This window comes from Galendromus occidentalis, unplaced genomic scaffold (genome assembly GCF_000255335.2).
Source record: "Galendromus occidentalis unplaced genomic scaffold, Mocc_1.1 scf7180000077427, whole genome shotgun sequence".
NCBI classification, from domain to species: domain Eukaryota; kingdom Metazoa; phylum Arthropoda; class Arachnida; order Mesostigmata; family Phytoseiidae; genus Galendromus; species Galendromus occidentalis.
Window position 1 is genome coordinate 1117899 of NW_003805415.1, and position 27210 is coordinate 1145108.

The window sequence follows — 27210 nt, forward strand, 5'->3', positions numbered from 1 at the left end:
GAGCGGGGAAACGGGAAAGCGGGGAAACGGAAAGCGGGGAAACGGGAAAGCGGGGAAACGGGAAAGCGGGGAAACGGGAAAGCGGGGAAACGGGAAAGCGGGGAAACGGGAAAGCGGGGAAACGGGAAAGCGGGGAAACGGGAAAGCGGGGAAACGGGACGCGCACCCAGAGCTCGCGCGCCCAAAGCAAGCGCACCCGGAGCCAGCGCACCCGGAGCCAGCGCACTCGGAGCTAGCGCATGTGTAGTGAGTCTAGCGATACCGAGTCGCCGCGAAGCGGCGACCGGGAGCGCTAGTAAATAATAAGTCGACCGTATTACAAATGGCTATGATATCCACATTTTCCATGGGGCGGACAAGGAATCCATGGGTTTATTCTTTTCGGGGAGGTTAAACGATTCACCTTGGTCAGAGTCATGGTTCCCTTAGTGTTTCAGCAGCAGTTTCGACGGCTTTCGACGGCTTGCTTAGACATTGGAATCCATTTCAATGGAGCATCCCATTGTTCACATCACCTATTCCGGGAAAATATCTCTTCCAGTCAGAGCGCTGTCCTATTTAACTGTCAGTCCAGCGACCAATTCTTGAGCGACGATGTCGTCTTCATTCGGAGTCGAGCACGGTCTGCACATACACTCGACCGGAGCCCGGGTTATAACCTGAAAAGACGATTTACAGAATTATTGCACCAAGGACAACTTGATTGGGATTGCGGATTGCTCAGTCGTGATTTGTTGAACTCCGAGGATCCGTTCTTGCGGCTGGGCGCTTTCACCGTAGAAGACCCGGGAAATACCATACCATACCATACGAGATCTCTGCCGTGGCAACAGTGAACTCACTTTTCGATATTTCGGGTTTTGATCGGGACAGTATACCCGACGGGTGGCCTCTCGCTCTCCGACTTCTTGGCAACACATGCAAGATCTCTCGACTTGCCAATATTTGGAGCCAGAAACCTGCAAGAAATCTCGGTTATTGTTTTCCCTATGGCAGCTCTCGATCGGATTACAGGGGATTCCGAAGATATCGAATGACAAGGATCCATGATTATTCTTATCAGAAGCCTAGTCATAGCCTGGATGCTTAGAGTTGAACAGAGCAAAGCTCCGGAGCAGAGCCCGGGCGCAATGCTGCAGCCGGCCTCCCTCTTCCAGTTGTCTTTCCGAAGCCTTGCGGGGGTACTGTGGGAGATAAGGCTCCTCCCCGAATGCATCTCCCATTTTTTAATTCGAGCCGCAGCCTCTTCCCCAGCAAAATCACATAAAAAAACGTTTCGATCAGTCACAAGCAAGGGCAGTCCGGAAAACGGAAGCAGTCGAACCTGCTTATCAGAGACTCCTCGCTCAACTGAGGAAAGTCTCTCGTATCCGGTATCCCATGTTTGGTTGTCATTCCCCAGCCTGGATTGAGCATTTCCCCTTCTCAATTATTCGGTAAAGTCATGCTTGACCCGCGGACATGCACCTGGCTCACTAGAAGGGTCATATAGCCAATTCGAAAATGATCCTCGGGACGGCATGACTGTTGCGCGCAGATAGGTCTGACAACCCACGTTACACACAACGAATTGAGCACAAAGCAACGGCGAGATCCGAATCTTATATTCGGTTGTCTCTCTTATCCGAATCTCTATAGAGCAGGCTGGTCTGTAAGCGAATCGGCTCCGCAGCCACCGAGAGGATCTTCCAGAGGATAACTCGCTCCTGGACGATTCTGAACTTTCAAGAGTCGTTCGCGAGCGACGACATCGAATGCATTGCTCGTGAGATCTGATTCGTGTGGGGCGCTAGATCAGTCTTCGACTCGGGAGCCCTGTTTCAAGGTTCACTTTCAGAGCGGGGATCATGAGGGGTACCACCTAAAATCGCGATCAGAATCGCTCCAAACGCAAGAGGTCACAATCAAGAGCAGGAGTATCTTTCCCGTGAAGCAAACTTGCAATAATTATTATCCATATTCATTGATTTTTTTTTGGGGGGCCCAGGTTTTTTTCCGGGGGCCCGCACCATTGCCTTGGTAGGGGCCAAGCACCGATGATGATGAGCCTCAAAATGGAGCCCTATTGATCGGAGAGAGATCTCTGAGGCCGCCACGCCCCTCCCCCTGGGCTCGCCACTAGTACATGTTGTACAGCCTTCAGGTGATGTTTCCTCCACGCAATCATGAGACGCGTGGCATTTTTGAGGTCGCTCTCACTTTGAGGTTTTTGAGTGAGTGGATCATATAGCGGAAGCTAATAACCTGCATCGAAGGGGATGACGATGATTCGAGGCAGGGGATCGCTCGATGTGATCCTCCACTCAGTTTAGATACGAGCAAACACTTTCAAGATGTAAATATTTTTGAGTTATAGCCTCCGCCAAAACCTCCCTCTGAACGCACTCATGTTTTGATACGCGGAAATCCCTGAGACGTCGGGACCAGATGACAAGCAGAGGAGGCCGGCAACGTGAGGAAGCTTCCCCACATTCTCTCGCGAATATCCTACATGTTGTGGGCGTGTCCGCGTTTCCCTCAATGAAGCCTTCGGTTGTAACGATCGAACAGGCTTGAGAATACATTGAAAAGAATTGAGAGTCGCACGGAATCTTCAACATGCACTGCCGCAGAGAAGTTGAATCCCAACCCAAACGAGCGCGAAACTGGTAGAACGTCGTAATTGAATCTTGAGGAAAACGATACCTGAACATAGCTGGCACAGGTCCCATGACAAGCGAAAGAGGGAACGGGTTTCGGTTGACAGCCGGGTTCCTTGATGACGTGAATAACAGGTTTCAGCTGGCAGTTCTCCTCGGCATTCAGCGTCGAGGCACGCAGCAAGAGAAGCACAGCAGAAATCGCAAACAACATGCTTGCGTTTAATCAACACCTAACGGGACTCCGAGACTGCTCCGAACTCTCTTCGGAAGCAAATGCAGCATTAAGATGCACTATAACCCGACGTCATTTGGGAAAGAGTAGGACCAACTTCTCACAGAGAGGCCTGATGGTCCCGTAAGGCTCACGCGCGTGCCTCGACTTCACGCTGCGACCGGATCGGGTAACCGCCCGATACACATAGCTTTCGTTTCTTCTGGACCATTAGGTCTTCAGCTCATCGTCATCCGGCCGGGTGGGAAGCCAACCACCTGTAGGACCCTTATCCAAACGTGCTCTCGACATGCTTCTCACGTGAGACACCACGCCATTCACGGGGTCCCATTTGACCGAACACCCACCTGATGAGAGCCTCCGCAATTCCTGAGCGCGTGCCATCAAAAAATAGATTTATCAGCGCGTTGCAACCCGAGCCTTGCGTCCATACTTGTGGTCCAGAGATCTCAGCGACAGCAGGAGGCTTCTCTGGGGGTCATTGGCAGGGGAGGAGAGAGGGGGGGGCGAGAAAAAAACTGGAGCTCTGTTCGGGGCTCCATAAATTCTGAATCGACCGAGTCAGATCCCGGATGGGTCTCCAGCTGCTGTCTCCTTTCTCACTGGAAGGTCTGACCGAGGAAAGGAAATTGACTTTTCCCTAGATCGCATCGTAGTAATCTCGAAGGATAGCGTTATCAGCATGGAAACAGAGACGGAGCTACGACCTCGAGTGCGATATACTATCAAGGGACACATCGCACAGATCGATTATTATCGAGGTTTTCGACACTTTCGCCGCGGGAGAAATCGTGTTCTGCCGAGTGAGAACCACAGAACTGGGTGAATTCGGTCCTTGCGAGAATGAGCATGCAATATCCATTAATGCTAAGTAACACGGCGAGTTGAGCCGAAAACCATAGAAGAGAGGGCGCTGTATGCCCAGCATGAGATGACTCCCGAAGAAACGCTCATTGACATACCCACGGGAAGGGTCCCTCACCTCTGGCGATAACCATTCCGCAGTTATAACAAGTGGCATAAGGGCTCACCGTCAGTCGTACGGTCCGAGTCGGCCTTACAACATGGCCCATTCGAACGCCTTAGTCCGAGCGGCGTTCTTAATAGCATTGTCGACGCTCACGTGGCTCGGCGTCGAGGGCAACTTTCTCAATGAACCCTTTGCTCTAGAGCAGTCGTGTCGATCCATTCAAACGAAAATTCACATTGGACGTGAAGAGAACGACGACTTCGGCAACCCTTTGAGGAATTGTGAAGGAACCGTCGAAGTAACGAAATGCGAAGGCACCTGCAGCTCTCACGTACAACCGAGTCTCTCAGCTCCTCACGGTTTCCACAAGGTACGTCCGGAAAGCTCTCCTCTCCCTGGCCGTCGAGCTCCGACGAATACACTGTCGTTTCGAGCGACATTTCTATCGCTTCGGAATTGAGATTTTTCCTCTGATTGAATATTGCTTCCGCAGGAATGCAACTGTTGCAGAGAGTCTCAGATGGAGCCACGTGTCGTTCTCTTGGATCAGTGCTACGACGCGAATGGTGAACGCCTCATGGGGCCTCTCGGTTCGATGGAATTGCAACTTAGAGTGCCTCAGGGTTGCACCTGCCTCCCTTGTTCGTTCTGATCCGATATCGCGAATTCACTCATTTGAACGGCATCCTCGATTCAGCGCGCGTCGATTGCTCGAGCCCATCATAATTCCTTGTTGTTCATGACCTGAGGAAGCTCCGTAGGCATACATATTGTTAGTGGGTGGCCTCTACGGCCCAATATTTCGAATACATTGGGAGATCACACATTGCGATGATTCTGTCCACGGTGAAACATAAAGCGAAGCTGTGTCACGTCCTGGGAACCCTGCTCAAACGGTCTGTTTCTTCTCGGAACATATCCTCCGCTGCCCTCGACCGCTGCTTCAGGAAGCTCGCAGACGCCTACAGGAGGTGAACGGACGGCACGAAGGCAAACAAAAAGAAATGTCAAGCGGAAATGACTCTCGTTCCGCTCAAAAGTATCATCTTTGTTAAGCTCTTGATCCAATGCAGTTCTCGGGCCTAGCGGAACCTATTCAGCCCCACCGCCGCATCGTGCAGTTCAGGAGTTTGAAAGCCGCGAGCGAGAGGAGAAAAAGTTGTGAAAAACGGCTCGCGTTCAACTATGCTAAGCATGCTGCGCCGACGAGTCGGTGAGCTGATCCGAACTAGCGCCGCTGGTACTGGGGATGTCGAGGATTCTCTGAGCGCAAAGCTCTTTCGAACCTCTTCAAGATTGAAATATCGCCTCTCAGGCCGCTGCTATTCCGCCGAAGAGGCTCCCATAGACTCGTCCTCCTCGGGGACGATGCTCATTCCGGAAGCACTATATGCGCCAGTCGCCAAGCTCAGAAGGATGCGTTCGAAGCGAGACAATGCCGACGACGGAGGCCCGTGACGTTTAGGAAATCGCCCCCAATTTGAGCGGTCTCATCCGGCTGTCTTCCCCCCAGGATGGACGAGGAATCTGCAGGGAGACCCTAATTCCCCAATGCTGCGCCTCCTCCTCCGAGAGGATGTCTTGGAACGCATAGCCGTCCTCCGCACTAAATGAGAAAGGCAACCCTTGAGAGCATCGGAGCACGAGTCGAAACTATAGGCCGATCAAGATGACCCATCCGTCGATTCCAATCGACAGGATCCTCTGAGCCTCTCCCGTTATTTTCTGGAGAACTCGATGCCAATGTACCCCACAATCCTCAATCCTCGCGGTCAAGGATCTCCACGGAGAAGAGGGCTCACACATTGCTCCGCGACCGCCTTCGTCACATCTCGAGCTTCCGTAAATTAAGTAACGAAGACTTGGACCTCAATCGTGGGACGGTGAGGATACCGAGCTCGGAGCAAAGACAAGCTAGGGCGTGAGAGTTCTCGGAGACTCCGAGGGTAAGTTATTCCGAGAGTGAATTCCTGAATTCATTTCATCATTTGTCCACCGCAACGCTGCGCAGAGAAAGCGCGAGAATTATTTTTCATCACCTCCGTCCAAGGAAAAATCTCGTCGCGAAGAATCTTTCGGGGTGTCCCGAATGGGAGCAAGAACGTGTCCGCTGAGGCTCTGCACGGCGCGACCAGTTCCCCCGTCGCGTCGGACTTTACGTTCAGTCGATCGTCGGGGTGTATCAAGCCGATCCAGCGGTTAGGAGCCGCCGTTGGATGACTTGCGACCCCCGATCAATCCCATGTCCATCGACAAATACAACTAAGAGCCTTGCATCGTTCCGTTGAGCTCGACAATATCGCCGTCGAGATCTATTCCTTCTCCGCTCCTGGATCGGGGGGATCCGCATCGTATGCGGAGTGAGCTTCTCGATTGCCACGACCTTCACGGGCTTGCCCCACCTGGATATGGGTTCATGGCAACCGACGACTCACTGAGAGCGTTCGCTACATTGTCTGGTTCCCCACATGGGTTCGCATCTTGCCTTCGCTCCGGCAGAACAATCATCCGATGCAGAGGCGGGCGAGCTTACGCAACTAGCTAGAACCATCTGCGAATGAGAGCACGCTTAATGACAACACGTAAGCGAGCACAGGATGCTCACGGTTCACTTCTGCAAGGAAGGCAGGCTCTTGGGCCGGTAGGAAAAGTGTTTCATTCGTATAATGAAGTGCCAGTCCGGAATAGTCCGGAGAGAGCTCGGTAGTAGAAAAATTGGTCAATTTGTTACCAAGGACCTCTTCCCCCGTGGGTATCGCCACAATAGAGTGAGCCATGATGATAGCCGCTTGCGGAATTCCGTGACAGCTGTCTGTCACACGGTCCATCGCGGAAGACAAATCTAAAAAACTCCGGCGACTATTTATCTATTCATGACGATACGCGCGAGGTAGGATCGATTCCGCGGACTGCTTTTTGCAGTGATGCGACGGGCCGATCCGAGCTGTCAACGTCAAGCGCTATCCGCGACCCTCGTCAGCCTAATGGCTGAGCAGTTTAATCGATCAACGATTAACAGAATCTTCCGTCGATGCGAGCAGCAGCTCGGAACTTGATGGATTGAACTCGTGAGCGACAATAACGAGTCGAGCTCAAATCTGGAAGGAGCTCAGCGGAGAGCTCCTCACAATCAGTCTCCTAGTCGACGGGCATCAACGAGATTCATTCCCGTCGATCCATGCGACGGATCCCCTCTCCTCCTGGGATTGAAATTCGGCATGAAAATCGTCGAAGACGAAACTTATGGATCCGAGAGTTTTTCCACTGCAATGAGGCATTCGACGTTTCCCGGCAACTTTCCTCTTCGACGGCCAGGAACGACTTCCATCGAGTCCTCGAGAACCCCTCCGTCATTTGTTCATGGATCGCGGGATGTCGTATTCGCGATAATATGGATGCGGGCGGCAGAACTGGGCTCTTGCCATTCGTCGTTGTCGACGGCCGATTGTATTGACAGGTTCGTCAAAGTCTTCCTTCACGCAATATCCGATGCGGGGACGATCGAGAACAGGTCTTCTCGTTCGAACTCTAGCTACCAAGTCTCCAAGACATCTGATCGAATCACGTATTTATGTAGATGGAAGTCCCGCTCATATCACGGAGCAACTGACGAGCCAGGTCCGTTTATTGGTTCCAGCGAGCGCCAAGAGTGATATCCGATTCTCTCCAATAGTTTCACGCATGAGAGATTCTTCTTCCCGATCGGAAGCGGGGATTCGACTGGGCTCGCACCAGAATCATATGCGAAAGTCAGTCCGAGCGACTGAGCATCGACTCCGATTCGAAAATCAAACATTCCGATGAATTCCCGATCGAGGTCACTTTCGATCGGAAAACGGACCTACGTTAAGCAAGCTCAAAATATTTCAGATCGGCGGACGAATGGGATCTCGACGAAGAGGACGATGTAGTGAACTCGTCCGCGTCTCGGAGACTGATCCTCCGGAGGATCGCCTCACCTTCGAGGTATCGCATTCAGTCTCCGCAGCCGCAACCGCAACAACACCACCAGCGACGACACAGTCCGCGACCGCAATCACGGGACATAAAAGCACAGGACGGTCAAGAATCATCGCCTCCGCGAAAGGTCAGTCGGAAACCCACCAATCGAACTCTATTGTTCCCGCTTTCCCGCGATATGATTCCCGCGATTCTCGTGTGCGACAAAGAGGCATTTCCGGGCAGTGTTGTTCGATTTCGCGGAACGAGAGACCGCCGATCCAGCCAGTAGCCCACGCGACAAAACGGATTGGTCCGGTGCATCACGACACTTCATTGCCTGTCGCGGCACCCGCCCGGGGGATTCTGTTCTCTCTACTCAGCGAGGATTAAGACGACATTCCTGGGGCATGGGCACCTGTGAGAAGGGAAACGGCGCAGCGGATCAAGGGAGGGTCGTCTTGGATTAGAGGAACACGTTTTTGCGGGCGGAGGTCCTCGCTGTGAGTATGCCGTTGGGTTGCCGGACTAGTTATACGATCCGTCGTCGAGCGTACATACGTACGCGGAGAACGAATGTCCTAATTTGACAATTCAATTTGCTCCGTCCAATCTGCTGGATTCGTGTTCTGCTCGGTAACAGGATTCCGAGCCGACGAAAGAGGAAACACCGAACTTAGATTGGGCACCGCTTTAATCCTATTAGGGATTCCGGGTACAGATATCCATCGCATGCGGATGCATCCGTTCCGGCATGAGCAGGCTTCTCCGTCAATGGATTCGCCCTGTCGCGTTCCGGCTGTGAATCAGTATCGAGCCTTGGATATTCAACTCCTAGTGAGAGCCTAGTGCTCCAACGGGAATCTGTCAGGGTGAAGGAAGGACTTCTCACCGAGGGAACAAGTTTTCATCCGGCCCAGGGCTCAACCGGAAACTGTGCAAGGGGCGACCTATTCCGCAATGGAAACTTCATCGAGGCCACTACCGAGCGAGAGAAGATTGGGCGGGGAGAAGGAGAATTGCGAGTGTCTCCTGTCCAGTTGACGCTCGACGTGGCGTATCGAAGTTCATTCATCTGTATTAGTTTTGTCCGAATCTTCATTATCCGAAGATCCTTGCGTCTACGGTCGAAAGCCGGTCGAGTCACCCATGTCTGTTCGAGCCCGCGTCACGGGAAGTTCGGGCTGAGCGACAATTCAACTTCTTCTTTCATTCTGTTGAACGGAAGAATAGCCGTCGACGTCCCGTCGGCGCGGTGTGCGTATCGCGATCGTGCGTCATCCGGAGAGGAGATCAAGTCGGTCGGTCGGTCGCTCCATCCATCGGTCGCTCGGTCAGCCAGCCAGCCCAGTAGAAGTTCCGAAATCCGTTTACAGACCTCAATAGGTCCTTCAATCGCCATTCGTCCCTGCAGGACACGACGGCCCGCCTTCCGGGCACATAGCGACAGATAATCATGTTCATGGCGACAAGCACGGAAAACGAGAGGAAAACCCTCGAATAAGCACATATCGGCCATCACGCTCGCGCATTCAATCAGGGATCGCTCTCATCGACTGACACGTCCTTGACGTCATCTTCCGATTCTTCGTGAGAGAAGCGGAGCGTTTTGATTAGACGATTTGGGAGGGGACCGCCGAAGGTGATGTCGGCGGCGCTTGATGTTCTGCTCTTGGTTGTACGTATGACGTCACAATGTTGAGTAAGCGACCTTGCTGGCGACCTCGTGAGCTCGGTCCGTCTGTAAGAAGGGTGGAGGGAAGTTTGGCTATTTTAGGCATGCTAAACTCTCCGCTGACAAGGGCTATGGCTATCCTCGAGCTCCACGTCATCGGCGAAGCGTTCTTTGCTTGCGGCTTGATCAGTCAGCGGGCCGACCCGTGGTCCAGTCGGGGAGGTCCGTCGGCAGCGACGGGCCCGGGCGGATTGCTCAGTTCGTAGCGTGACTCCACATATCTTCTATTAGTGGACTGCAGTCGATTCCGACCGCATCCTTTTCTTCTGAGCTTCTCCGTCTGCTCTTGGCAGCATCCCAGTTGCCGATGATGATAGGTACTACCGACGCTCGAGTCCTCCCACTTCTTCACTCCTAGCGACTCTCGAGGGGATTGTACACCTCCGGAATGGGATACTTCGGGATCGGACTGGCCATCGGCCATTGTTCGCTTCTTTTTGCTCGAACACCTCCGCGGATCGCGAGTAATGAAATCCTCCGGCCATCGAAATGTGCTCAGAATTCCAGGCGAGTAACTCCTGGATGAATGAGGATAAGAGCGGTGAGGGGAACAGCCGGTCTAACTACCCGCCTCGAACGCACCCGTAGTTCGTCCGAGTGAGAATTCCCGGGGAAAATTCAATGGGAAAAACTTCTTGCTCCCAACTAACTGTTTGAGAGATCTTCCGGAGCAAAAAGTAGATTCGAGTTCCGGCGAAGTTTTCCCTTTCGTTTGCTCGTTCGTGACCGTCTTGAACCGCTCTCCTCCCGATTCACCCCTTCGAGCAGCTGCCGTGAGTTAGGAAGAAGAAGATGACGATGACGGCGGCGGCAGCGACCGATTGAAGGGATGCTGGTATCTCACTCGATGGCGGTCCAGAGCTCTCCAGCATGGACTCCTGTCATCTTCGGCGAATACGATACATAATGGAATACGTGCCTGGAAACTTCTCTCGCCACATGCGATCTACGCTTCTGAATTATTGAATTCCGCCATCCGACGTGTCATACCATCATACAGGTCTCTGAGAGGGATTGCGAGGAAATAACCGAAGGAGGCTGACCGAAACACCAGTCGAGTCTTGCTCACCCGACGAAATTCGATAGAGACAATTCTCTCCGGCGTCTCAAGTCGGAGTTCAGCTGCTCCGGGGGAGACGATTCGTGAGGCTTTGTTCCGAGGAACTGAAGCATCATTTGGTCTCGGAATGTGTGCAAGGACTGCGACTCGAACTCGTTAAGAGCTGTTTAGGGTTGTCGGTTCATCCTCGCCGTAGGAGGGAAATAGAACTGGAGAGCAAATGGACGGGGAATTCACGAGTTCGTCACCCAGAGAACTTTACAAGGAACAATGAACTCCGTATCCGATGCTAGCAAGGCGTCTTCCAGGCTCTGGTTTTGTGATCGATGAAACTTTCGAAGACGAGCCCATGTTCCGAATAAGTGATCCCTGGGGGAAAAATTACCGCGGCACCACAGGATCCCGCGTGGGGGGCACAGAGTTGACTGGAAAAATCTCGGGCCCGGGACGGCTTCACGAGCTTTGAGCGGTGGATTTGCCCGAACATGCGAAAACGCCTTTTCTGGTTTCGCGGCATTAGCGCCCGAGGCAGAGCCCAGACAGACGCCCTGCATGTCCTCAGGATGCAGCTCAGGGAAAATAATCGTCCCACGATCTTTTCACGCACGCTCTTTTGTCGAGAGTTACTAAAAGGCCGGAGCATAGTGCTACGCGTCGTGTACCGATCGCGCATTGTGCTCGCAAACGAGGATAGTTCCCAGGGCGAATTCTCTCGCATGGATCAGCTTGCTCTGACTGGAAAACACGGCGTCTCCGTCCACATCGAGAGTCCCAGGAGCTCGTCATTGAATTTCGGGAAGAGCCGCGCAAATCCCGCATCCGGGCGCGCATCCAGAGTTCAGAGTACGAGCCAGATGATTGCGTCCCGGGATCGACCCTTCCAGGGATACACAGAAATGATGCTAGTGAATGATTGACTGGAAATGAATCACTCTTCGTCTCCCCTTTTCCGTGCGAGATTCACATGCCTGAAGCACCTGACGTTTTCTGCGGAGTGTAGCTCCTCTAGAGCCTGCATAAGGATACATATACGACGAGGTCGGGACACGAGCCGCTTCCTCTTGTCTTTGATGGTGAGAGCGTCTGGAAAGATCAACGCTCCCTATCGGACGAGAACGGCGCCGACGCGAGATCAATCAGCGGCTGATTGCAGTCGCATGCGTTCTGATTTCTGAAGAGGAAAAACTCTTCGGTCACACGTCTCAGCATGATCTCTAGATCAGAAACGATCTGAGTTCACCCTCCACTGAGCACGGAACTCCGACGTCGAGGGGGTCTGCTCAGCGAGCTCGATCTTGATGCAAAGCTCTGAATGGTGAGGAGAAGCCCGAGTTCCCCACCCTGAGCCCGCGTCTTTTTCCTGGTAGAGAATTTATCCTAATCTCCCGTCGACCGCGACTATGGAAATACCTTCGGGCGCGCTGCCTCGGCGCTGGGAGCGCCTCCGTGGCCGTGCTCACTCGGGACTCCGAAACTTCGAGGCTGGCAGTCGAACTCTCGGGTGTGGTGAGAATCGAATGGCGGTTTCTGTTCTCTCCTCAGCTGTCTTGCCTCTCCTCCCCGCTTCCCGTCTTTCGAGACGATGGCAGTTTCATGAGTCGCCGTGGGCTCCCCCAAAGTCTTTCCCGTCCAAGCTGAACTTCGAATCAGCTCCGTTTCCTTCAGCGATTTCGACTTTTTCCTCATGCCGGACGCTGTGTCATACGACGATCACTCGAACAGCTTCTCCGCGACACGGAGCTCGTCCACTCCCGAACATCGCTCGCTCAAACAGCTTCTAGCCGGTGCCCGTTCCTCAATCAACGCGACTCTAGCACAAAGGCACACGGAACGGGAGCGGAGAGCCCATCATCACCGAAATTCCTCTCTCACAGATGTCTCGTCTTTTACAGGAAGTTGTTCTGCAGTCTTCGACGGAAGAGGACTGTAGCGAATTCCATCTGGAACCATGTTTTCTCGGCGCACCGCTGGCCTTACCGTCGGCACATCATCCTCCATCTCACGTACCCCTGAGCCAAAGGGTACCGCGTCATATCGCGCCCGGGCACGCTCAAAGAATTCTCTGCTACCTCGACCAAGTAAGATCGCAATTCGGAGCATAAACCGCCTAAGATCTCCGCAGACTAAATGCAAGAGCGTTCCGTATCGTATCAACCAGCACAAGGCCACAACCTACACACATTCGATCAAGTCGAGAGTCGCAAATCGACCGGCTCGCTGGGCACAAAACGGGGTTGTTCTCGTGTAGCGAGGGAAAGTCAAATCCGACAATAGGGATAATCTTTACGCCGAAAATCATAGTGATAAAGCTCGCTCCTCGCTCAAGCTCCTAGCCCCTCTCTCATACACGGAGAAGGAGAGAACGAGAGAGGAAATCCAATTATCTGCTCGAATCGAGTGGTTCCGAAGGGCTGCTCCGTCGTGGACTCTAGACTCTGGTCACGTCGATTGTCACTCACCTATACATTCCGAATAAATTTCGAAGCGTCTCGATAACCGGGAATTAAGATCTCACCTTCGTCGAGTGCTCCGTTGATCCTTAGTTCGTTATGGCTCGCTTTCGCAACCACGGAGTAGTAGTGATCGACTCCATGAGAGGTAGTCTCCTTAGTCCTCGGAGCCCTTTGGCATCTGACGTTTGACGGCTTCTCACGGGGTCACAAGGAATGCGCATGCGCGGCCCTCGCCGGTGAGGTTAGGAAACAGTGAGCTCTCCTCACGAAACAGCATCAGAGGCTTCCACCTCCATGTCGGAATTTCACTCCTTACAAGCTACTGCTGGATCGCCCAATGAGCGATCATGCGACGAGTGTCTGGCGACAATTCAGTGCAAGCCTGACGTTCATTGCTGATAGCGTTTCACCTCCGTGCAAACCGAGAGTGTCATGTGAGTTTTCGGATCCTAGTCACCACGCCTTCCCAAGAAACGAGAAGACAGAATGCAAATTGAAATCGAACATCTATCCGCAAGAACGCAGCCGACTTTCAGCGCCTGGTCGGAATTCGCGTATGCAAGAGTCGAATCGCTTCCGCATCCGATTGGCCACTCTTTCTTCGAGATCATTGATCCAGGCAACCTTTTCGGATGCTTCGGAAGAAGTGCTGTGATTCCGCGCGTGACCTGAGATGCCATCAGATATCAGCAGGCTGGCTGCGTCTACTCAAAGGAGACCTTGCACTATTGCAATCTCGTATTGCATTCGATACTCTCGGATGCACAATAAGTTTTTCTTCTCTACTGACCTTCTTGTGAGCGGAAAGATTCAGATTCTCTAGGATCCGGCATCTATCCGATCCATCGTAGGGCCTCTCTGGTATGTCCGGAGAGACCCTTCAGGGGTCTTGGTGCATTCGGGAGGGGATCCGCGAACTTGACAGCTGAAGCTGCGAGAGTTCGGAGCTCGGAGATGTGACCCACTCGACCGAGGGATCCACCTGCGTCATGCGTTGAGCTGCGGTCAGCCTTTTCATCCTACACTGGGACCGTTTCTCTGAGGCTCCGATGTTTGGTGCTCTGCACCGCACTCCTGCAGTTTGGGCAAAGCCTCGAGGTTGAACATAATCTCTGACAATAGTTGCACCCTCGCACATGTTCGTCGACCCTGTCCTGCATCCGGAATCAAGCCGATGGGTCAGAAAATGCCTTTCGAAAGAATTAACGAGACCGCTCTTGGAAGGAGCCGACTCTGTGAGCATGTAGATGTGTATGTAGACGATTGTGATCTGACATCCCATCACGGAACAATATCACGAAGACAAGAGAGATGAGAACGATCCTGGAATTTGGTTGGAATTCTCCATTCTATACTTACTCTCCCTCGTGAAGAGCGGAAAGAACCGATACGGATCCATCAATCGTGCCCCTTTCGTTTTCAACACTATGTAAGTGGTCGACGGTCGCTCTCATTGTACGCGCCAACTGTCTGCCTTATGGATACCTATATTGAGATCTGAGAGTACAGTTCCGCCGCCTCGACAAACGAAGCTCCTGTGACGATGACGCGACACCCTGGCACTCTATTCTGCCTACGATCCTTCTATGTAGACATCGATTCGCGTCCGCAAACGCACAAGAGAGAGAGCACTGTCCGCCGTCCCGTGCCGAAGCCCCCGACAGAGTCTCTCCCGAAGCGCTGTTTTAGGCAGAGTGCACGCGGTAGTCGGTGCCTCACAGTGATTTGCAGGCGAGTGTATACGTTACGGGAGCAATATGTGAAACTAGTTCCTCCATGCTTGGTATGCGAAGGAGACGGGAAGTTTTTGAGCACATAAGTCTTCCAACGATTGCGTTCAGAAAATTCGAACTTTTGATTACCATCTCCGATGGCATGAGCACAATGAAGGCTTCCCATCCACGGCATTCTGATGAGTTCGAACTTCCCGCAATCCTCGACGCCGCTTTCCGCTGCCCGCACTCCCAGAGTTTGAGGAGCAACTTCTGGAGTGTTTATCCGATGGTGTTCGAGAGAGGTTTGGCATTTTTTGTCCGTAGTTCGTTCCCGGAATCCCCCTGAGCTCCCCATCCGTGACGCTCGCGTTATTTCCCGGAAAACATGAAGCGGGAGAAATGATTCGTGGGACCCGTCCGAGCTCGTTGACGTTGATCATTGAGGTCATGGGCTGATTGGGGTTTCCGTTGCGAACTGACTCATCGAGTTCATTCAATGATGATTCGGAGAACAATTCAACCTGTTCTACTAGGGATCAGGGTCTATCTACTGTATATTCTACGTGCGAAACGGGTTATGTCGTATTTTGAGACTCCGCCTCGTTCATTGTATTCGCCTGAGAGCGACGCCGCGTGCCAAATCTGGATTTATGAGCGTAGCCCCGTAGCCTGGTCCTGTCTGGCAGCAGCTCCCTCGAACATCTGTCCAAATCGCCGCGATCGGCCGGCAAGCTTCGAAGCTTTTGCGAAAAGCCATATATACCAATCTCGCGGTTGTCACCGGGGCCGGCTAGACGGCACGCTCCGAATTCCATATTCCTTTAAAGATGTCGCGGAGGCGCGGGAGGAAACCCCAGAGGACCGTCACAACGACGAACAGTCGACGCATGACCTCCTGTCCGTCACAGAGAGGCTGCGAGACGGAGATCCCGTCGGCGTAAAGCAAACACTTGGAGGAGCGAGCTTGAAAGCTCGATAAACAAAGCTGGCTGCAGGCACTTAGTGTAGACGCGCAGTAGGCGGAGTGTTGACGAACCTGGGAGAAATCAATCAAATTTCTCAGTTCGCAGCTACCTACGCGACTGAAGACACGCGGTGACTGCGCCAGTCCATTCCGAGGGGACTGGACCAATTCTTAGCGGATGAGAGTCAAAGGTTCCGTGAGGACGAGCGCCGCTCAGTCGGTCGATGCCAATGGACGTAGAACAGGGGTGGAGGTCACACTGAGTCATTCGATATTCGCTATTGATATCCCGAAGTTCCTACACAAGTAGTCCGGAGCCAAATAGCCCAAACATCCGGCTAGCGGTAAACCGCACGCCGAGGTCGGACATCGGTGAATCGGTATCTAGTTTTCGGGAGCATATGTGGAGCTGAGCCGGGTCGCCAAGCTTCCCGGGTTCGGAATCTGGAAGAATACTTTTCGCTCCTCCCCCTAGGCTCTCGGCGATCAATTTTCCAAAAATCCTTGCTCGGCAAGACGGAGCGGCTCGAGCAGGAAGTGCGAAGTCGGGAACGAGGAGGAACGAGCACTTCGGGCCGGCTGCTTATTACTCAAATATTCTATGCATATCGGAACGCTGCCGTCCAATTTCGCGGTCAGGCTACAACTCGCATGAAGCCCCTGCCCACATGGCGGCTTTTTTGCGACTACCAGAGCGGCTCGAGGTACATAACAGCTGTTGCTAGCCGTCGAGTTGCCTCAAGTGCTTCCGTAATTGTTCATCCCGGTCTTCCATCCGTGGCGGGGAGTGTTCCGTCATCTGGTGAAGACTTCGTTGGTCACGGACCCAAGATTTGTGTCGTGCCCGCGTTAATGATGCGCGTGTGGGCTCGACTGGGCTGATTGCACAGCTCCCTTTTCATTAGGCAGCTCCACTTCTGAGTGAGAACAGTTCGCTCCCGTGCTCGGTCGTCGTGACGATGACGATGATGCTATGATACCTGATGATTATGTTGCATTCTGTGTTGCAGCGGCATCCCGAACAAAAGCTTTCCACCTCTATTTTTTCTCTCATTCGGCAAACACATATAATGGGGCAGCGAGGGGACCAGCTCGTCGCGGCTAGCCGTCAGCCGGAAGCCCGATAATCGATGGATGGCATCGATGCAAATCTGCTTGGTCCCCCGCTCACTGTTATTTACGGCAACGAGGTCGTCGTCGACGACGACGCAGGCATAGGCGTTTCGAAGCCGGAGAAGGATTAGAGTTGCATGCGAAAGGGATCAAGGCGGTTCTCGAGTTCGGAGTAAGGCAAAAAATTCAAGAAAACCCTGAGTGAGGAATCCGTGGCCTTCACCTTCGAAGAGTCTCCCGATCGGAACGATTCTCGCTTCTGAGTCGAGATTCCGCTCGAGAGGCGGTGGACTCAGCGGCCGTCGCGGCGGCAGAGGTGCTCAGTGGAATTAACCTTTGTCCCGTTTTGATGGAGTCCAACGCGGTGAAATATTAACGAGTGCGTAGACCTCGCAGTCTACCAGGCAGCTCGCTCGCTTGCTTACCTACCTCTCCGACCGCCTTGCTCGGCTAACGGCATCCACGCAAATGTCAGAAACAAGTTGGACGGCCAGCCGAATCGCAGACTGCCCGGAAATGCCAAGCACCAAGGCCAACGAAGAAATGATCGGTGCGATGCAAATTTCCTCCATCGGGCAACGAATGTGCCCCTTCGCTCAAGTGCCGGTTTCTGCAGAGTTCAAATAAGGTTAAAGCCTCGTGTCTTGCTGCGCGGAACAGGTACACAGCAATCGAGTCTCTTCATTGCGCATATTCAGTGCGAGTCAACGCGCACTGGATGAGTCTCGCATACATCGGGGGAATCCTAGAGACAATGGAATCATTTCGAGCCAATGAGCGAGTCGAATTTTCCTCCCGACGGAAGACACCGTCCGAATCACATCGTTCTCGAGCGCTAAGCTCGTTATAACGGGCCTGGTGTTTCGGATGCTCTCTCCATACCGAAAAATATTTCAAAGGCGCGCCTCGAGCCGATGAATCGCCCCACCTTCGAGCCACTGAAGGAGATGAGGAGCCGCCTGATAGAAACCACGGACATCCCGTCGGATGTACTCTCCATTTGGTGGTCGCGGGGGTTTTGCGGGCACCGATGGATTTCGCAGCAGGAGCCAATAGAGCTAGCGTCAGCCGAGATCTCGACTTCGAGCGCGGCGCAGCCTAGGCCCTCCAGGAGCTGGCCGGGTCGGCACCCTGTTATTAGGGCCAGCATGTGAGTTCCTTGCGATTCCTAGAATGTTTCGAGGATCATGCGCGTGATTTGACGTTGCAGAAAAGATCTCTTCATCGACTCCTATACAGTCGTTGACCCAGTACTACTGTTGTTCATATTCTCCTTAATTTTGAGATATCTGCTCATTTGACTGCAGTCAAGCTGGGCAACCACGACGTCGGCGATCATCCTTGCTCCATGTTTCGTAACAGAATCCGTCTACAATAATCGATCTGAGACTTCCCTGATTGAGATACGATGGAGAGCTCCGCTCCGCCAGCTGACTGCAGGAACTCCGAGCGTCAAACTTGGAAAATATTCGAGTTCTCCACTACCGGAATCGGAGCCTTTTGCGCTCCCGTCGTTTCGGGTTCCTTTCGACTTTGAATCATTTCGGAGCCTCTCAGACAAATGATTCATTGTCCGTCTCGTGTTTTCCTCAGCTCCGGGAGCAGCATTTTATATCCGATTCATACAAAATCGCATCACTCAGACATAATTGCTCTGAAAAATTCAATCACGCTGCGTGAAACTATCGTCAGACCTCGAGAGATGTGGCAGCCTTAAGAAGAAGCGAACGGAAGGAATAAAATTGAAGCAGTCCAGGAAGAAGACTCTCCGAATCGAAACACATCTAAACGATTTTGGAGTTTGAGAAGCGCACCTGGCATGGAATCCATGAGAGTAGACCGATCGCTTCACTGCGATCGGATGTCACGTCCGACGCTCTACAGGTTATTCGAACGAGTCCCTCAGACTCCCCCGCATCGGAATCCTCAATAGCTACCTCCAGATAGGTCCCCGAATCGCACAGCTGCTAGGTTGGAAGGAACCGAAGTTCCGCCGTCCCGAAACTGGGACGATCTTCGAGAGCGACCGCTCATGCTCGATGCGACGCATGCGATCGTACTCGATTCGATTCCGAAGCCGATATCTCCTGGGTGACAACGCTCACCGAGCAAATTCATCCCATATATCAGTCGGGTATCGAGAAGTTGTGCACATACACGTACATAGTAGTCGTGCACCAGGAATAACATAATTGAGAGATTGAACAGGCTCTGTCGTGAATGTTCAATCCAATTCACGAGGAAGCCGTTGACGGAGCGAGACAGCGTGAAGAAATCGGAAGACTCGATTGAGCACGGATTGCATCAACGAGGCAAAACAATCGTAATCTAATAACACGCTTCGTGCTCAGGGCCGAACCCATTCGGAAATTGAAGTACAGCGATGGACTCCGTTTGTCTCCTCAATAGCTCCGCTTCTCGTTCGAGATGAGCTTGTCTCGAGAAAAGAGTTCTGTCAGCGATCTGTTTTCTCTACGAGTGTGAGTAGACTCCTGAGAGTCACCATTTCTGCCGACGAGATGTCCTCCTAAAGGGCAGCCCACCGTTCTGCGGAGCATCCGCGTACTCCATCATGGAGCACCACATTCTTTGCATGACTCTGATTCTTTCCCACGATAACTAAGGACGGGGCCTAGACATGAGCGCACCGCGGAGACTTTCTTTTCTCCTTAGCGTCTCGCGTCTCACCCGACCTTCTCGAGACCTCTTCAGACCTCGGAAGTCGGAATCCATAGAGGAATCTCGGGAGAAAGTATACGACCGAAGAAAGCGGCCAACGGATGAATTCCCGCGGTCCTTTGACGACGATGATTATAATTTGGAGAATTCACGCCTAGCGGTGCTCGAGTTTCTCAATTGCGTGTTCGGTACATGCGGGCCTGCACCAATCGTCTTCGATTCGTCAGTCGAGAGCGGTCCGCTCCAGGACTCCACCGGAATCCCGCAGTCAGCCAGGTTTGCGGGCATGCAGGCACTCGACCGAGCACGCAACCGCCGTGATTTCGAAAGTGCTTCCAAGTTTGCGTAATCCTCTCCGCATCGACGACGAAAGTTCCTGTATACGCCTCGCGAATAGTTCTCTTGAGAAAACCGCACTCGGGAGTCCTCGCCCAACTTGTTCCCCACTCGAGTCGCGGACTTAGGGCTCGATATGCCTCGAGCAGCGAATGAATAAGTCGGGAGCGCGAAAATACCTATACCGGGCCGGTGCTGCTCTCAGTCCGCGAGCAAGCCGAGCAAGCATCCCTCGCTGTAATAAAGAAAAAGAGCGGGCCGATCTCCCGATCGACCTCTCGATAATCTGTTCCACCCCATTCGATGCTAATGATGATTTCCGGTCTCAATCAAGCCGTCTTTGATTCTCAATGATTCGAACCGGAGCCCTAGCCAGTCGTCCTTGACACGCCATTACGCTGGGGGTCATATCGGCATCAGCAAGAGTTTATCTGCATGCTCATTCTAGTGCTTATTTTCGTCGACTCTCGATGATGGAAGCGGAGGAAAAATCTTCTTCTATTCCACGCGGTTTTCTCTCAGCATCGGGCGAGAATTCCTCACTGATAGAGCTTCTCGTGAACTTTTCCAGCGCTCGCCAGCCCACCATCAATGGAGAAGCTGTGATTTGGATGTAAGTTGCCGGTGTATCGGAAGAGTAGGTTTTGAGTAGTTCACCGTGCTTGGTGAGGCTTGCGGAGAATGCATCCAGAGTTCGGAAGCGTGTTGTCGAGATAACTCGAGTGTATCGATCCATGTTCCCGGGGAAGAACGTTTGTTCACTTTTTGTGAAAGACACTCCACTGTCGACGCTCCTCGATATTTTGTCCCATGTCCCGTTGCCAGGCTACAGATCGAAATCCAATGCATAAAATAGACACTGCCTCGACTTGGAATTTCACGAGGCTTATCGAAATACGAGGTCTGTCCCCTATACCTGAAACCTTCAACCGGCCAAGCTTATCCAGGGAAACTGGTCGGAAGGGGAGGGGGGGAGGACGTTCAGAAAGGATTCCACGAGATCGACATCGAACTTCTTCAAATCTACAAGACACATGAAATCGGAGCTGGCTCAATGACGGACTGACTCGGTGTTATATTCCAGTGTGATACCCACGACCAGTGGCTGAACGAGGACCAACTCCATCGATTGAAGGAACAGCTGCATTTCGAACAGCTGTACCGAGAGAGGGAGGTTCGCGAACGTTCCGTCCGGTCTCATCATCGACACCAACGCAGAGCAGCTTGTACGCAACATAATCAAACTAGCGAACGAGAACGTGAGAGGCTCTTCGGTGGTCAGCAGGTGCCCGCAGAACAGCTGCATGAGGGCCGAACGGAGCGACATCAGCACCTGCACCAGACCAATCCGGCTAATCCGTCGCAGGCTCACGTTCACCATCGACACCGGTTTGATCTGGTGAGGAGAGAGAATTCGCGCCAGCACATCTTCCCTGTGGGCTGCAGCAATTGTATCAACCGTAGGGCATTCGTGAGTGGCATCTGGCTTTCTGACGTTGGATTCCGTTCTGCTTCCGTTTCCCTTGGCTCTTCGTTCATGGACGACAATCTTGTTGCCCGTTGGGCTACCGTCTCCCGCTACGTTACTTCGAGTCTCGTCTCTGCTTTCCTCCTTCTGTCGCTTTTCCGTCGCCGCCGACGTCGCCGTTCTTGACGGTTTCGCGAAGAAGCCGCCTCGGCTAGCCCTCGCTCGGTGCCCGCGTCATTTGTCTTTGTCGGAAACTGATTGGCTGAGCGCGTTTGTAAGCTATGTACATATGTCTGCATGGAACGAGTCTTCTCGCTTTAGCTGTCTCTTTTCTATTGGCGAAGCTTATGCCGGCCGCGGGCGGTCGGAATTCATTTATTTCGTCGAGGTCAAGTGTTGAGCATGACTGTGTGTTCTTCGCACTCGGTGATAGGAATCCAAACGTTTTGTCAGCTCGAGGACGAACGGTTTTGTCTCGGGAGTCCTCCCTCATCGAGAGCATGATTGGGGTCTCCAGATCCAGTGACGGCTCATCACCGATCGTGGATCAGCGTCCGGGAAAGGAGCGGAGTCGTTCTCTCTTGCCCTCGTGCTCGCGCATTCTCACATGAAGTATTTTTTTCACAGAGTTATGGTCGCGAGACGTGCTACGATCCCCGTCATAGCCAGCAACACTCGTCTGAATTCAACACTCACAAGTTAGTGTTACGCAAGGCAGGACGAAATTGCAGACTTTCCACTGTAGGTCCGGTGTTTTCCACGAGTGTGACTCACGCGCTCCTACCGCTTACAGCTCGCGCGTAGCGATGAGGTCAAGTGAGTTCGAATCAGCGCCTATCGAGAGTACAAAACCACATCTGGACTCGGCATCAATTCAGACTCAGAGCCTACAGCAGTTGGGCCCAGCGGGGTCCAGACGCCACTCGCGCCGCCTCACGCGAAACTTCTCGATTCAGCCTGAAGTTGAATCGAGCTGCGTGTTTCAACGTCACGCCCACCCGCCAGAGCTCCTCGTTCTCAGTGGCCAGGGTCACTTCGCCCACTCGGGCCAAGGAGGAATCGTCGTTGGCCACACAACAAGCGCATCGACAACGAATGTGAACAGCCCGTCGGCCGCACCGCAACGAAGGAGACTGAAAACACGCTCGACGAGCGTCGATATCTACTCTGCATCTCCGAGACCCTCAGTAGCTGCAATTTATGCTCATCAACCAAGTCAATATGCAACGCCTTGTGGAACTTGTGGCAAGTAGTTCCACTCCGATAGATTTTAGGCCCCGCTCGTAAACATCGAATCGATCCGTCGAGAGAATAGGCATCGGACTGTGAATAAATGATCCACAGTTCATTGAATCCTAAGAGATGTTCTAGGAAATGTTCATTATTCCGGGAGCCTCACGTGAAACGATGACGTTGTTCCGCAGATGAAGCGTGTCTCTCGGGGGACGAAGTGAGTGTAATGAGTGGTTCGGCGTCATCGAGCTGTTGGACAACAGGGGTGACTTCGAGCTGCGGAGCCGGAGGGATAAACGCTCGAGCATTACAAGAGAGATCTCGTCAGAGACGAGTGAGTTCCACGTCGGCGACTCGCAAATCCATTTCGAACACGTTGAACAGCCCCGCGCTGTCGCCGTCGAGAACGGCGAAATCATCTGTGAGGTCCAGAGATACTGGGTACAGTGAAGGCACGTGCCGTTCGAGTTCATCCTCAAGGTAAGCTGGCGCCGCCGCCGTCGTCGTCGGACGGGGGAACGGGGCACCGTATACGAGGACCTCAATTCGGGAGACCAGAACAATGATCTGAGCTGATTCCAATGTAATCACATACACGAAACTTTCCAGTTCAAGTAGTGATCACTCCAGCACTTCGGGAGCCTTGGCATCTGTGTCGGATGATGACGATATCGTGCCCGAAAACGAGCACGTCTTCTCCGAGCAGCAAACGAACACGAAACTATCGAAAAAGGTACGTGCCGGTACGACGGCCAGCCCTCCTGGAGTCGTGTCTTCTATCTCACTGAGTTCCACGGCGGCGGCGTGTTCTATCCAAGTAGCTAGGAGATTTCCGTCTCTATTCCTTTTCTTGTCTTTCTAATTTTCCTCGTGAGAGGAGACTTTTCCTTATGATCCTGATCGGGTTTTCACCTACTGAAATCACAGGTTGGCCGGACGAAATCTTGTCCGGTAGCAACTAATCGGCCCCAGCGCTTGCTCGCTGTAAAGGATCAGGACCTGTTGCCATCGCCTTTGCCCTTAGCGCGAAGCCGAGGGAACTTTGTGTGGCCCCCAACGAGTATCAGTCCTCTCCCGCCCATCCTACCAGAACTTCAAAGCGGACAACTTCCCCATTCCCCCCGGATTAGTCCCTGCACTGAACGAGATTCGGTAATGAATGGAGGAAGCCTCTCGATCTTGAACTTTTTCTACCGCATAAGCTTGGCATCGTTCCTCTGTCGCAAGCAGCTTACCTACTATAGGAGTACCTACGCATGCACGCACCCGGACATTGTCTGATCCCAGCTGGCGCGCGTGCGCTGTCTGAGAAAAAAAAACCGCACGATAATGAACTAGGATAGAAGCTTCTCGGTTTTCTCCTCTGAGGAGGATCGTGAACACCCGTTCCATTAGCCTTCGGATCCAACGGTGTATTGACGAGTAGAGGAGTCTGACTTTTTGGGAAAAAAAGAAACATTATCCGCCCTCCCCGGATGGGACTCGGTGCATTAATTCCGCTCACCTACATTCATCCATCCAGCCTTCGGAGGGCAGTATCTGACCATAGAGACCAATTGTTTCGGAACGTACAAACTTCGTACTCGAGTCGGAATGGTAATGGGATGAAAGTCTAAAGCGCGTTCCGATCGCTTCTGAAGCTCGCAGAGCTCACTTGCTTGCCGAGCTGGTGTCCAGTGAGCTGCCGCCTGGGCTGAAAGCATAATGCTCGTTGTTTTTCAGGCGATTTCAGAGTGCAAAAGTCCACAAGTGACGGACCGATCTCCGGTGTCTCCTTCCCTGAAACGAGCCCTTAGCAATGACACCCGCTCGAATAAGAGCAGCGATGGATGTTCCACTGGAGGAACTGCCTCTCCGTCAAAGGTAAGACGCTCCGGACCTCAACAATGCTCGCGTATCTCGGAGCGTGTGTTCACATTCGCTGCCTGGAATCCGGAAGGAATCCTATCTCCCGAAAATGCTATCTATCCGACACAATGGGTCGTCCGTGAGCTCCACGTCTGGCTCTGTGACGTTCTGACGTGGCTTATCGCAGTGGTTCCCGGGATGGGTTCCCACGGAGGAGCCCATCCCACGGACGCCGCAAACCAATCTCGGGCCGGATTGACGCGACCCTGGGGTTTCGCGGACCGTCTTCGGGTTTCTTTTTCTGCTAGAAGCCTTCTGTTGCGCACCGAATTATCTCCATGGGTTCGCGCACGGACTCTTGTTATACATCGTTATCGAGAGCACGCCTTCCCACGCGAAACTCCGCTTCCTGGGCGAGGCGATTCACAAGACTCCGAGGAACTGCGTGCCGGAGACCAAGCGCCCTAATTTCCGAGCTATCTCCGGCTGTTCACATGTCTTGACTGACAATTGCATTTTTGCTCTCTCGGCAGATATTGTCAAACGATTCCAGTATAGAGAAAAAGTCCGACTCAGAAGAAGGCCAGCAGCAAGCAGTCAAAGGTCGAGAACGGAAGGCTTCAAAAACATCCAACGGCGAATCAGACCGGGAAGCGTCTAGAACGGAAAAGAGGCTTTCGTCCTCGACGCCCACGCTGGCGGTACAACAGTCTCTTGATTGCGACTTCGGGGATAAGCTACATACCGCCAAAGTGAGTCATGAGGCATGCTCAGATATGAGCACACCGTTCCTCGAACAGGATGGAAGCTTTCAGGAAATCGACCCAAACACGATTATGTCTACATCGAGTGTTTTCTTCGACTCCAGCCCGAAATCGATGAGGGTGACTACGGAATCGGACCTACCTACAAAAAGATGAGCGAGGCAGAATACCTCTCCCGACTGAGCATCCATGACGCCGCCAGAACGGGCGATCTACATGTCATTAAACTCCTGATACGTCGTGATAAAAAAAGATGGAGTGAGTGCCCACTAGATTTTGATGAATCCAATTGATCCGACGAGAAACTAACGCCGAAATCACGCTGCGAAATTCTCTGCCGTTCCGCTTTCGGTCGGCGAAATCTAAGATATCTCGTCTCCTCCCTCTTCCAGAACTGTGGATGAACGCGGTTGGACTCCACTACATTTGGCGGCCGCCTACGGTCACACCGACATCGTGAAGGTGCCGCCTAGATTGTGAATGGATTTTGGATAGATCCCGAAAAATTATGGTTCTCACGATTCTCATCGAGTTTATTCCGTTTCTACAGTTCCTGTGCAGTGAGGGAGCTCATATCCGAGCCCTCGATCCGACAGGATACACATCGATGCATGTGGCGGCGATGAATGGCAACGACGCGTGTCTTCAAGTTCTACTTAAGATGGGTGCTGATGTAGACAATGAAGCCAGTGACGGTTTCACGCCTCTCCATCTCGCCACTCTCAAGTGAGTCGGCTCTCGATCCGTATCCCACAGGGTATCGCTCTCCAGTACAGCTTGGTTTCTCAGCGGCTGCCTTGTGAAAGGCGAAGTTGGACTGGCTCGAGTGATGTCTGCTTCGAGTCTAGACCGAAATAGTCCTGGAGATCGACATGGAGCCTGCGCGGATCCCGGGAAAAGTCCAATGATAGCTGTCTGAGTCGAGCATCAATATCGACGGACACGAGTCGCGCCACCCGAAGTCAGAAGATCTGAGGAACCTAGAAATCAAAAACCAGGCGTACGACGATTGAGGTGATGAGATTATAATTGTCGGACCGTCGATTTCTTTTTTTTTTCTAGCAACCATGCTGATTGCGTGAAAACGCTCTTAACATGGGGCGCGAACATGGGACGAGAGGACGCGCTCGGTAGAACCATTCAAGATATGGTGGAGGAGTATAATCTCGAAGAGGTGGGGACCCTGTTGAAGAACATCTGGACGCAGTTCGAGAAATATCGAAAAGCCGGCAAAGCGTACGTTTCGGGGAGGGGTCGTCATAAATCTCTCCCACAACATCATGATCTGTCCTCGGGAACCGATGGCTCCATCACTTTTTTTTTCTCAAATTGTGTTTTTTTCCAATTTACAGCACCGGCAGTCGGAAGGGTCTCCGCAAGTTAATCCAGCTGGCGGCTTCTAACGTTTCCTTATCCAAAGACGAAATTGTGTGATCTCGTTTCTGTAGCCCGCGGCCCAGAGCTGCCGGCGTCCTCTGACCCTACGTAGTCGAGAATGCGATTGCGCGAAGCCAAGGAGTATCCGGAATCCATCCCATCCTTCGACTGGGAGCGCTCTCTGTTTTGTCGTCGCTGCGCCTGACGGACCGTCTATTGGTCCGAATCGGCGAATCGATCACCTCGGCGCTCAGCTCGGCACAAATATCATCAGCAAACAGCCACGCAGCTCATCCGGCCCCGGATGAGACGACGAGGTCGGAATGGACGGAAATACTCCGAATAATCGTATCCTCCGCTTATGGGCTCTCCAATCCATACGAAAATACAGTCGTGAGGACAAGCTCCCGAGAGAGCTCGTCCTCCCCGAATCTCGAAAAAGTCACAAACAAGCTCGATCTAGATTCGTCTTGAATTCGACGCTGCCCATACTTTGCTCAGGGTTCATTCTTCTGAACATTCCTTTAATAGCGCCCAATCGAAACGGGTCAGTTGAAAACATGGAGCCGACGCCACGTGACTGTCCGAACGAAAAGTCGAACATTAGAATCTATATCACTGGTTCTTACAATCGACTCAAGAAGAACAACTGCTATCAACACATGTCCGTTGTTGTCGTTGG

General features: G+C 52.7%; 3 protein-coding genes across 3 annotated transcripts in view; 2 read left to right on the plus strand and 1 right to left on the minus strand.

Moving 5' to 3' along the window:
• The window catches only part of Burs (Cuticle-tanning hormone bursicon), a 5637-nt gene extending 2784 nt beyond the window's left edge, over positions 1–2853 (minus strand). Inside the window, exons 1-3 of the mRNA XM_018639240.1 lie at positions 2686–2853; positions 843–959; positions 579–659 (exon numbers count right to left, since the gene is read on the minus strand). Of these exons, the coding sequence (XP_018494756.1) occupies positions 579–659; positions 843–959; positions 2686–2853 (366 nt within the window). The remainder of the gene's footprint in view (positions 1–578; positions 660–842; positions 960–2685) is intronic.
• Positions 2854–3938: 1085 nt separating this feature from the next.
• Pburs (bursicon subunit partner of burs) lies at positions 3939–4496 on the plus strand. The gene is made up of 2 exons (XM_003742611.1): positions 3939–4214; positions 4338–4496. The coding sequence occupies exons 1-2, from the start codon at positions 3939–3941 to the stop codon at positions 4494–4496; spliced, it is 435 nt and encodes a 144-aa protein (XP_003742659.1).
• Positions 4497–4675: 179 nt separating this feature from the next.
• On the plus strand, positions 4676–26585 carry LOC100897299 (ankyrin repeat and KH domain-containing protein mask). The gene is made up of 17 exons (XM_029111249.1): positions 4676–4740; positions 7715–7931; positions 12471–12656; positions 20410–20451; positions 20923–21237; positions 21934–22004; positions 22100–22551; positions 22731–23019; positions 23149–23272; positions 23467–23691; positions 24262–24402; positions 24921–25139; positions 25256–25413; positions 25544–25613; positions 25702–25877; positions 26214–26387; positions 26504–26585. Exons 1-17 carry the CDS (start codon positions 4676–4678, stop codon positions 26583–26585), a joined length of 3006 nt encoding a protein of 1001 aa, XP_028967082.1.
• Positions 26586–27210: the final 625 nt, after the last annotated feature.

What these genes read in the sequence shown, in the direction of transcription:
- LOC100897299 (XM_029111249.1), top strand. Translation starts at nt 4,676, where the DNA reads ATGATTCTGTCCACGGTGAAACATAAAGCGAAGCTGTGTCACGTCCTG. An exon ending in AATCATCGCCTCCGCGAAAG is followed by an intron (nt 7,932 to 12,470) that starts GTCAGTCGGAAA and finishes CGTCTTTTACAG; the next exon opens with GAAGTTGTTCTGCAGTCTTC. An exon ending in TTCTCTGCTACCTCGACCAA is followed by an intron (nt 12,657 to 20,409) that starts GTAAGATCGCAA and finishes GAACTTTTCCAG; the next exon opens with CGCTCGCCAGCCCACCATCA.
- Pburs (XM_003742611.1), top strand. Translation starts at nt 3,939, where the DNA reads ATGGCCCATTCGAACGCCTTAGTCCGAGCGGCGTTCTTAATAGCATTG. An exon ending in CTCCTCACGGTTTCCACAAG is followed by an intron (nt 4,215 to 4,337) that starts GTACGTCCGGAA and finishes TTGCTTCCGCAG; the next exon opens with GAATGCAACTGTTGCAGAGA.